The following is an 11,114-nucleotide window of genomic DNA, read 5'->3' on the forward strand; positions in this document are numbered from 1 at the left end:
TATTTCATAGATAAGATAACACAGGATCCTTCTGCAACTACGTTATTTTCAGTGTTGTATCATCACCATACGTACACATACACTCTTATTTGACAATACAACACTTCAGGCATCTTTATACTTGATCTACTAGCAGCACCTTGTAAATAGGGCTGCATTAAAACTTGACAATCTGCATTTGGATTTGCTAGGAGACGGTCATGACATTGGCTTAAAATATGGATTATTACACCATGAAACCAGCAGTGCCAAGGTTTGTGCAGAGATATAACATGTAAGGTTACTTTACGTCCTGGCAAATGATTTTTTTTCATTCCCTCTGTAACACCATATGTTTCTACCTAAGCGTGCGCATACACTTGAAAACATATCCCACACTTCCCCCTGAAGGTGATCTTTTCTATGTAGTTTCCCCTAATCCTGGAAACAGGGCAAACAAAAAGGTCCCCCTCTAATCCTGCTAACTCACCCTGGCTTCACTGCATCTCCCAGAACCCTGCAGCAGTCACAATTCATTCTAATCACTTTACAAAACAATCTTTAGTAAAAAGAGGAAAAATGCAGACTTGTAAGCCAATTTAAGAAATAACTGCTGATACATCAGTTATTGACTATTTCACTCCTGCTCATGATAGTGCTCAAGGCAAAACCGAGAACAAAATGACAACATCAACTGCACGCAATAAACTGTGGCCCAGGAGAGCACTGAAGCCCTAATTGACAGCTGTCAAGCTAATGGGAGAAATGGCAACTGATTCTGGAAAATTCTGTTTTCCAGGCAGATATTCAGGGGAATCTATCATGCCTTTTTATATTTATGCCCCCTTTTTTTTCTTTATTGTTCCTCACACTTTGTCGAAAAGGAAAAAAAAAAAAAAGGGGGGGGGGGGGGAAGCAGAGGACAGCCATAACTAATCATGTTGTCAGCTTGCTGCTAGGAAGAATCTCTGTCCAACAGAGAAATATGTGGCAGGTTTGGAGGCAAATAACGCACCAAAGGCTGACACTTCAAGTACCTTTATAGGTAATCTACTTTATTGTTACATTTAGTTTTGGGGTATGTATGTAGTTGTTAGCAATTCCCATAAATTAAAGCAAGCATTCAACTTCCAGAGGTCAGAGCTGTGTGGAAATCTGGCTGCACAACCTGCGTGCCATCTTGCATCTGTACTACTGTGGTGTACTCCCAGGCTTGCTCGGAAGGTGCTGGTAACTACCAAGAGCACCAAAGTCCCAGCAAAGTGGAAGTGCTCTGCATCCCTGAAAAATCAGTGCAATGTATTTCAGTATTTACTGACCATGTGTGTCTTCTGAATGTAAGCAAGGAAGCTGTGAAAAGCCTAGAGAGTATGCAGCTAGTTCTAGGGTTTAAGCCTTACTATATACAAATATATATATGTATAACGTATATATACACCATGGGCCCAAGTTTGGATTTTTTCTCAAGAGGTTTCAAAATTCAGTGCAGTTGTCTGGATCTAAAAAAAAAAAAAACAAACCAAACAATAATTGTTTTATTCAATCTCAAAAAAAAAAAAAAAGTAAATGAGTTTCCAACAAATGATTAGCTCCCCATCCCTCCTCAGAAAAGCTTTATCTGTATACAAAATACGTATTAGGTAATTTCTGTCAGTAGTAAGTATATTTTCTTGATCTTTTAAATAGATTTCTAAATAAGCTGTGAGTAAAAGCTATAATTTAAAGACAAATAATTACTGTTTGCATGAACACAACTGGCCTCTATTAATGCAGTATCTTAGCTTCCCTAGACAGTAGCCTCTAACCAGTAAATACCTTCTTCCTCCTGACTTCAGTGACAGAAGTCTTTGGAGCAGGAATTCTGTCTTCTTGCTTTAACAGGTGAGGAATCAAAATGCGATCCCCAAGTCTTCCTCCCAAATTTCTCTGTGCTATTCACCTGAGTCTCAAAGCAAACAAACCCAAATTATCATTTTTACAGATTCTTGATTCTTATAGACAGCTTTAGTCTTCCACAGTGTGGTGTTAACACTTGGGCTAGACATAAAGAATTTGTGCACCTGTCTGTTCTGTCTGCAAGCTCTGTGCTGCTGAGAGTTCTTTGTTGTTGTTATTCTACTCCAGACCATTAAAAGGGCCCTAATTCCTATGACATGATTATCCAGGTACCAAAGCCCATTTGTCACCTGCAGCAGAAAATTGAGTTAATGCACAACTAAAGGCAACCAGGACTGTGTAATATCAACTTGATTACATCAAACTAGCTGCAAACCTAATTCTGCTGGATGACACTGCGTGGAGCTTGTCATCTCCAATCATTAAAGCTGTCAGGAATCCATCAGGTTTACAGCTAATTAGGTGAACACTAATGAAGCTGGCAAAACAACTTTTCTTTTTTTTTATGGCTGAGCGGACCTTTCAGTTTGGAGGAAAAAAAAAAAAAAATTCTCGAGTATTCTCAAGGTTGCTGGGGACTGGATTTCCTGAGTTACCAATCAGCAGACATCTTTAATTCTCCCCCCACCACCACCTTTTTTTTCTTTCTCAGTACCAAGCAATCAATTTGTCATCACTCTCAGTATGCCACAAAAGCAGTCATGAACCTTATAACTCGCAGCTCTGCAGCCAAAAAGGGGAGGGGGGAAATAAAGAAAGTTTCTTCTGTCTTAAAATAAAACGCCTCACACAGCTCACTTATTTATCTTCATGCACTTATCAACAGCATAAATGTTCTTGTTTTTTCACTCTTGTCAAATAAGTAGCCCTTCAGTCATTCTACATCCCCCATATCCATTAGGCAGAGGCATTTTGATAAAGTAAAGCCAAAGCTAGTGTATGGGAAAGAATGAAAGCACTCACTCTGCCAACTTCTGATTGACCATTAAGCTATTGATGAATGTGCCTGTCAGGAGAGAGACAATTAAATCAAATATGAAACAAAGTCGTTTTGACGGGTCATTTTGATAGAGCAAAACCATTCTTCCATCTCCTATTAGTCCTGCAGTCAAGTTTTTGTAATGAATATTTCTTAACTAACCTGTTATTTCTTAGCTGTTTTTTAAGGTGTTAAAAGAAAAAAAACAAACAAGGCCTTTGCTTTTACTGCTGTTAGAAAAAGTAACATTTCCAATGTGACCAATAAAGCAGCATCTCAGTGGGAAGCAATTATACACAATACTAAATGTTTAATGTGGCTATCAAAAAGCTAAAAGTTTAAACAGATTACACTTCTGCTGAATATGAAAGATAGATCACACATCATGGATGATTCACTTGAGAAGGAGGGAGAGCTGGAGAGTGATGAAGCGAGGGAAAGATGCCTCAGAACCCATGTTTAGGGCAGAAACGTTTTCTCCCAGCCCTTGGAGAGCCCAGCACACAGCACAGTTGAATATGTCAAACACTTGCAAGAGCTGGATTTTGCAAAACTCGACTGATGTTACATAAGAGAATTTCATGAACCTTAGGAAAGGTTCCCCTTTTTAATTTATTTGAAAAGTATCATTTGATGGCACTGGCCAGAAGTGCAAAATATTATTGTGAAGTTATTTGGCTACGACATTGACAGATTGTACCGCTACCACACTGCAAAACTTTCCAAACTTCCTAGCTATTAGTATTTGGAGCAAGGCTGCTAAGAAGTCTGGTTCTCTGTTTCAGAAGTATTCGATAAATGCACATATATGTCAAGGAAGAGAAGAAAGGAAGTGCGGACATCATAGTTTTTTACAATTCACATCTCTCCCCAAAACCATCGCTGTTCACTATATCCAGACTGTACTACTGAGTTGTTGGGCAGTGTGAATGCAGAGGCACATTTCTGGATGTCTCTTCTGTACCAACAACCCATCAAGCTGCAGGACTACCTGCTCAGAGCAGTTACAAGCACACCCACAGATGCACTCACAAGAACACCCCTAGAGAATCCAGACTCTCAGCCTGTCAGCACACAGCCTTCCTATGTAAGAGGCGAGTCATGGGTGACATGCTGGTCCCCAAAACTGTCCCTAACCAAACGCAAACCTGTTCCTCCACCATCCCCATGCCATGGGGCTCTGTGGCACCTCCAGCCAAGGAGCCCCTCAAGTTGTGCTAACCCAGAGTTGACAGGCCGTGTGTGACGTCACCAGCCTGGCGTTACCACGGCAAGTGATTTATTGATGTTTATCGGGAATGAATAGATCAAAGGCAGCCAGATGACAGGCGATCAATCAGCCATCAAATCAAGGATGGCAACAGGCCAGCGAAACCTCTTCCAGCCCACATAACCCCAACTAAGGATTACTGTAAAATTATGTGTGGCTTTTTTTTTTTTGGTTTTGTTTTTTTTTTTTACTGTTTTCTTTTCAATTTGGCTTTTCAAAAAAAACGTTGCTTAAGTTTAACAGGAGTTGACATTTCTGGCATAAGGAAAACAAACCAACCAAACAAAAAAAAGCCCTCACCAGGACAAAACCTTTAAAAGTATTTCCAAAGAGAAAAAGAAGAAAAAATAAAACCCATGGAGGAAATCGTAAAGGAACTATAAGAAACATTCACGAGGCATTTGACAATACACAGACCCTTTTTTCCCCCAAACCCTTTTGGTTTCCTTCGCAGCATCTCATCTGGACTCATAAATAAGAAATCAATAGGATTAACAGAAGAGGTTGCTAAAGAAAGTGGCCGACTCGGTGGGTCTGTGTTCAACAGAGCCATCCCCAGTGTGGTATGAGGTGAAGCGAGAGAAAGAGAAAAGTTGGGCAAAGGAACAGGCTCTCAGCTTGGATCATCAAGTATCACTGCAGAGCCTCCAAATCACTTTGTCCCCACCATTTCATTCACAGCGTGCCAGGTATTTATATACCTCCTTTTACAGGAGAAAAAAAAAAAAAAAAGAATTTTTTTTTAAAAAGGAGCATTTTCACTGGCTTTCACTAACCATTTGTCTGTGAACTAAGGGGATAGAGAAGAACCAAAACCATGAGAGAGAGAAGCAAAGTAGGTGCCAAAGTAAGGGCTGGAAATGAACAAAATTCGCCTCCTTACCCCACCCCTGGAGTCATACAGATACAACACATGTAGTATGTGCCCGCACATAGCCGCCCGGCTTTCCCCCAGTACTGACGGCAGAGTTAGAGAATAATTCAAGTGGGTACCAAAGTAGGGACAGGGCTTTCATGTATCCCCACCCCAAGGAAAATAAAACCCAACAAACAAAATTATATACAGCACACACACACTCCCCGCCACAGTGCTGCGCCTCCAGCCCGAGAGCTGCTCTGCAAAGCAAGGGGAGCGGGGTATGGCGGGGGGGGGGGGGGACCCGGTGCGGACCGACGGTCTCGGCCCGCTGGCAGGCGGTTATGGACGAGCCGGCGGGAAGCGAGGGGAGCGGCAGGCGGCCGCGGCTCTCGTACCTGCTGCGCGCCGGGGCGCTTGCTGCTTCCTCCTCGGCATGCTGAGCTCCGGCGGCCGGCGGAAGGGGGGCTGCCTGGGCGCGGGGGTGGGAAGAGTTGCTTCAGCCCCTGAGATCCGGTGAGCTGCTCCAGCCTCGGCTCGAGGGCTGGGTTGGGGATATATTTTTTGTTGCTGTGCATACACGATGCCGAGGAGGAGGAGGCGGCGGCGGCGGCGGAGGAGGAGGAGGCGGCACAGAGGAGAGGACAGCCCTGCTGCTGCTGCTGCTGCTGCTGCTGCTGGCAGAAGAGGGGGGAAGTTTGACAAATCGCCCCGGAGGAAGGAGGAGGGGAAGCCCCCCGAAGAGGTGAGCGGGCGGGAGGGCTGGGGGGAGCCCGTAGTCCCCCCCACCCCACCCCGCGCCCCCGGTGCCTGGCCGGGCTGAGAGATCACGGCATAAAGACGGGGAATTTCTTGGCAGGAGTCGGCGGAGCCTCAGCCGGCGCTCTCCACTCCCCGGCTCCCGGCTCGGCGCTGGAGCGGCGGCAACAGGCGAAGCTTGAAGGGAAACGAGATGATCGCAGTGTCACTCAAACTAGTCCGCAAAGAGAGAGAGGGGCTCCGCACTCCCACCACCTCCCGCCCCGGACGGCACCTTAACTCTTTGCGCATCGCGCCGCCGGACAGCCCGCCACCGGCCCGGCCACGGCGGCGGAGAAGCGTCCGCCAGGGGCGAGCGGCGGCAACGGGGTGCCCCCCTCAACCACGGCACCTCCTCCGCCGCCCAACTTCGCCTGCCACCGCTTTCCTCAGCAGCCCGCGGCAGCGGAGGGGCTCTGCCCGCCGGACCCCCGGGAACGGCACGACAGGGCAGCGCAGCCACTCCGCTCCCCGCCGGCAGCCCTACCCTTTCCGCACCCGTTCCCAGCCGGACCCCCCCCCTCAGCCATCGCCTGCCGCCACGCTGGGGCACGGGACCCTCCTGCCCTGCAGCCTTTTCCCACCCCTTGCCCCAGTGAGATGGGCCCGGTATCTGTCCCGGGAGCTTGAGCCCCGTCGCCGAGGAGCTCGGCCACCCCATGGGGTGACAGCGGTAGCGGCCCCGGTCCCCGCCTCACCCTGCACCTCAAGCCGCCGCCCGCCCCGGCCCTACTCACCGGAGCGCCGGGCAGCCGGCCGCTCGCCGGCACACATCCAGCCCTTCGGCTCCCACCTGGCTGGCGCCGCGGCCGCCCGGGCTCCGCTGCGCGCCTGCGGGCGGAGTGTCGGCTGGAGCCGCTCCGGCCGGGACCGGTAACGGCGGCGCCTCCGCCGGCCGAGGCGCTGCGCCCTGCCCCGCGGTGCCGGCGGCCGGCCGGGCAGCGGGCAGCTCCCTGCTCTTCGGGAGATCACTTTTTCCTTTTGGGGGGCTTTTTTTTTTTCTTTTGAGTTCGGGATTTTTTTTGCAATTTTTTTGGTCCAAGTTCACCGGCGGAGCCGCCGCGCTCAGCCTAACTCAGCCCAGCGAGCGCCGACGGATCGATGTGCTGAGGGTTTGATTGTGCATCCCTGGGCGGCGGGGCCGCGCACCAGCGGGGAGGGCTGGGGCGGTGGGGGGGGGGGGGGGAACGTGGGGGGGGTCCGGGCCGGCTTAAGCGCCTCCCGCCTGCGCGGGCGCGGCCGTTCCTCTGCGCTCCGCACCCGCGTCCGCTGCCGGAGGCCGCCTGGATAGGGAGGGGGCTGGGGGAGCGGAAACAACAGCAAAAAAAGTAGCGGGTTTTTTTCTTTCCTTTTCCCTTTCTTTCTGGTTTTGGGGTTTGGGGTTTGGGATTTGGTTTTTTTTTTTGTTGGGTTTTTTTTTTTTTTTTTAAGTTCACGGGGAGGAATAAAACAAAAAGGATTATCTCACTTTTACGGTAAGATCAAAAAAAAAAAAAAAATCTCCGCTCGCCCCCATTCTTCGGGTTTTGGGATAATTCCAAATACCTGACTAAGTGCAGATGTTGTTGCGTCTTCGCATCTTATAAAGCCGCCGCGCCGCTCTCTGCTCCCGCTTTCCTCTCCAAGTGGCAGGGAATTCAAACACTTTACATGAAGGGTGGAGGACGATTGGGATTTTTTTTTTTAATTATTATTTTTGAGGGTTTTTTTCTTTTTTAAGATGATCTTTAGGATAAAAAATAAAATCGCAGTCGCTTAAAGTCCCCGCGAAATTGCTACTGTTGGGGGAAAATGAAACATTTCTTGCAAACAAGGAAACGGTGAGTTGTCAACTGCCGGTTCAACTGCCAAATTCGCTCAGCTCCATCTCATTTGATACTCGCTGGTTGCTCCTCACAGTTACAGTATCTGCTTAGGGAAGGAGCCATCAGATCTACTTAAGAGACGGCACCGAGACGTGCCCCCCTCCCCAAAACCCCTCTGTGTGTGTGTGTAAGCGGGTGGGTGGGTGCCGCAGGACGGGGAGCGGGCAGACCCGGGCAGCCCCGCTCGCCGCCTCATGCCGTTAGATCCGCCCTAACATCTGTCTGTCTCACCATTGGCGCATCCATCAGTGTCACCCCGGGCTGCACATTGCAGCGACAACACATCAGACACAACGCAGACCGGGGGTTCGGTACAAATAACCGACATGCTCAACAACTTCACCGGGAAGGATGGGACCAGCCGCAGCATAAGTATTTACAAATGTTCCACAGCCCCGGGAAACGGAGTGAGCTCGGCTGCGATTAATAACTTCTTCCTCCCCGCCCCCTCCTCCGCTTTCAGTAGGAATTAGGAAATAGAAAACCTCAATAATTCACGCCCCACCACAACCCCCCCACGACCGATGTGGCTGGGGCCACTCCCGGCTGCCCGGGACCGCGTTAAGCACACGGAGCCCGGCGGATCGGGGAGCCCCGGGGCTGGGGCTACTGAGAGCGCAGCATGGAGGGTTCCTCTGAGCTCCCGAGCAGGAGAGGCTGAACTAAACTTTGTGAGATCCAGGTGGGAGCAGGGGCACCGGGGTCACTGGCTCCGGTGAAACGCCCTGGAGACCACAAGTACCGTGGAAGTGACAAGGCTTCCTTAGCTATTTCAGCCCTGTAAAGGCAGCTCTTAAACGTGCGGGAGTCTTATCCGCAGCAGGAATCACTGAGCCTTCACTAGTCGGCTGCAGCGGCCAATCACTAGTATGAGGAGGGGGGGCAAGTTGCAAGAACTTTTATCCCCCCCCCCCCCTCCGCTCCTTCTATCTCCCTAAATCTGCTCACCTTCCCCCAGCTCTGCATCGCATGCAGCCCGCGGGGTGCCCCGGCCCGGGGCTCTCCGGGTGCGCACCCCCTCCGCCGGCCCGGCCCGGCCCCTCTCGCTGCTCCACGCACCCCCGTGTACGGGTGTAGTGTCGTGTGTGCTTCAGCAGCCTCCCTCGTAGAGTTCGCCCTCCCGCAGGAGCGCAGACCCCGGCAACCCCAGCACCGGAGACCGGTGTCATTGCCCAAACCCTGCGGAGAGCCCCGCGGGGCTGCCCCGCACAGCGCGGGCCGCAGGCACCGTGATGTGGGAGTGCACCAGCCTGGGTCTAGAGTTGAAACAGAAGTCAAACTTCCCCTAAACAGCAGTAGGAAGAACTTAGGCAGTTCAGTTAGAAATAATAGCTCTCGTGTGAGCGTGAGAGAGGGAGGCAGCAGCTATACGCGCACCCCAGCACATGCACTGCACTTACACATTCACAACTCCCAGTGCCAAAATACTCAGGAAGTTGTGGAGTAACTGGGTTGTTAACTCTACCGATGTTTTTAGGGGAAGAACAACAACAAAAAAAAAGTATTGTACTTCCTATCAGACGAGTTACAGAGGGAAACGCAGATTCCTTCATGTGCATCGGCGTCTTCGAGGGACACAGTCTATTTCAGAGAGCCAAAACCCGTAGTTCTACTAAGGGTAACATTTACAAACATAATGCATAAAATCGATGACTGTACAGACTCCAACTAGAAAGAGTCAGCGCACGAGGATCAGCTTTAAGCTCTCTCTTCCCGGCAGTTTTAAACCACGGTCCTAATTATTTATAAGTCGCATAACGAGATAACCACCATTCCTCAACTTCCCATCAGCTAAGAATGGTTTATATCTCCACGGTGTGCACCGAGCAGTGCCCTTCCTTGTGGTACTTTTTCACTGTTCATTTCATCCCCCCAAGTGAAAACTCCAGCAGTTTTCCAAGAAACATTCCCCCCGGCACCCAGGTCCGAGAGGGCTGAGCTGCTGAAAGGAACGCGGGGATTAACCGTTAGTTGTGGGGATAACTAAGGAAATACCTATGGGAATAACTAGGGGAATAAGTATGGGGATAATTATGGGAATAATTGTAGAGATAGCTGCGGGGATAGCTATGGGGATAAGTACGGAGGTAACTGTGGGAATAACTATGCGGATAGCTGTGGGGATAGCTGGGGAGGGCCAGTAAGTAAGTTTATTAAATGTAGATCAGCTGCCTCTTAGAAACCAGCGTGTTTCGGCTTTGACCTTGTTCTCTCCCCAGCAGAGTGCTGGTGTTTCACCACACGCTCGCTGCTGACACAGACGGGAGAAGCATGTCCCGGGCTCCCCGGGCCGTGGGTACCCGCTCTCCGGGCCTCCTCTGCTCACCCCGGGGGTCCCTTTTAAGACCTGCCCATCCCGGGCTTTACCCCAGCCCTCCCTGCCGCACTCCTCAAACGGAGCGAAAAGTACTTCGGTTTCTCCCGGCGAAGAACAAAGAGGCAGGAAGCAGTTTTCATTAAGGCTGGACTGGATGAACATGTATCTGACAAGTTTGTTTAAAAACACCGCTGCCAACGACGGAAAAAGATGCTACCCCGCTTTTGTAAAATACAGAGCATTGTCAATAACCACTATAACAGCGATAGGAATCTAAGAGGGGAATAAAGACATTTTGTAATATCTACATAACCGTATTAGAGCAAAATTATTTTAAAATGCCTAAGAAATCCCAAACCTCCTGAATACAAATGAATAAAAGTTTTTCTTCGGGCTAAAATCTTCGCTTGAATGTAAATTGTTTGGGTAAGTGAATTTACACAGCAGAAAGTTTGTTTGTCTTAGTCCAGTAGCTTTGCTTTAACGAACCAGATGTTTTGTCTGTAAATTGTCAGAGGACTTTCACAATTCTGACATGGAATAAGCTCCAGAAAACCAGCACTGGAAGAGCTATGTCCGGGTGAGCTGGACCAGGCGTTTCGGAAAGAGCCCAGGGAAAAAACAGAGAGGGAAGGGTAAGCACGCCCGGCAGCTTCATATTTGGAAGCATTCGCTTTAAAGCTGTAGGTAATCGTGCTCTGATCGATTGGCTTCCGTTTGGAGTTCAAAGTGATTACCTACCTAACCCCAGATAGCAGAGCTATCCCCCCTCCCAATAAAATGAACAGACACTGGGGGAGGGGACATTTTGGCTTAGGAACCCGCAGGGAACTCCCACAGCGGCTCGGCCCGTGCGGCCACAGCCACTCCGCAACCATCCGCTGCCCTCCGCGCAGCCGAGAGGGGCTCGCCGGGCGGCGCCGGTGCCCGCAGCGGGCGTTCCTCCCGCCCATTCCCGGGCCCCGGCCCCCTTCCCGCGGGGCCTCAGCCCACGCCTCGTGGGAGCAGCCCCTGCCCGACACCAAGTTGGCAAATTAAACTTGGGAGGAGAGAGCGGGTCCCGGACGCGGCCGTACCGAGGCGGGGGGGATGACACCGCTGCTTCCCCCAGACAGCCGGGCCCCGCTGCCTCGCCTCCCTCGGGAGGGAGTCAA

The 11,114-nt window shown here is 50.2% G+C and overlaps 2 protein-coding genes across 4 annotated transcripts in view; one reads left to right on the plus strand and one right to left on the minus strand.

Moving 5' to 3' along the window:
• Positions 1 to 6,752, minus strand: part of TSHZ3 (teashirt zinc finger homeobox 3) — a 66,515-nt gene extending 59,763 nt beyond the window's left edge. For 2 of the 3 annotated variants that reach the window (XR_009746168.1, XM_061469117.1), the window contains exons 1-2: positions 6,516 to 6,752; positions 5,379 to 5,916 (exon numbers count right to left, since the gene is read on the minus strand). Coding sequence is in view for 2 of the 3 variants with exons in the window: in XM_061469117.1 (XP_061325101.1) it covers positions 5,379 to 5,418 (40 nt within the window). In the remaining variant the exon portion in view is untranslated. Of the gene's footprint in view, positions 1 to 5,378; positions 5,917 to 6,013; positions 6,135 to 6,515 lie in introns of those variants that run through there. The other variant, XM_061469118.1, reaches the window with a different exon arrangement.
• On the plus strand, positions 5,637 to 6,655 carry LOC133277198 (serine/arginine repetitive matrix protein 1-like). Its single transcript, XM_061468838.1, has 2 exons — positions 5,637 to 5,725; positions 5,840 to 6,655. The coding sequence occupies exon 2, from the start codon at positions 5,933 to 5,935 to the stop codon at positions 6,653 to 6,655; it is 723 nt and encodes a 240-aa protein (XP_061324822.1). The 5' UTR covers positions 5,637 to 5,725; positions 5,840 to 5,932.
• Positions 6,753 to 11,114: the final 4,362 nt, after the last annotated feature.

This window comes from Pezoporus flaviventris, unplaced genomic scaffold (genome assembly GCF_033815535.1).
Source record: "Pezoporus flaviventris isolate CSIRO_AGI_PZ_B2104156 unplaced genomic scaffold, CSIRO_AGI_Pfla_v1 ptg000054l, whole genome shotgun sequence".
Taxonomy (NCBI): Eukaryota; Metazoa; Chordata; class Aves; order Psittaciformes; family Psittacidae; genus Pezoporus; species Pezoporus flaviventris.

Bases quoted from the DNA above. Each gene is read 5' to 3' on its own strand.
- LOC133277198 (XM_061468838.1), top strand. From the start codon at position 5,933: ATGATCGCAGTGTCACTCAAACTAGTCCGCAAAGAGAGAGAGGGGCTC.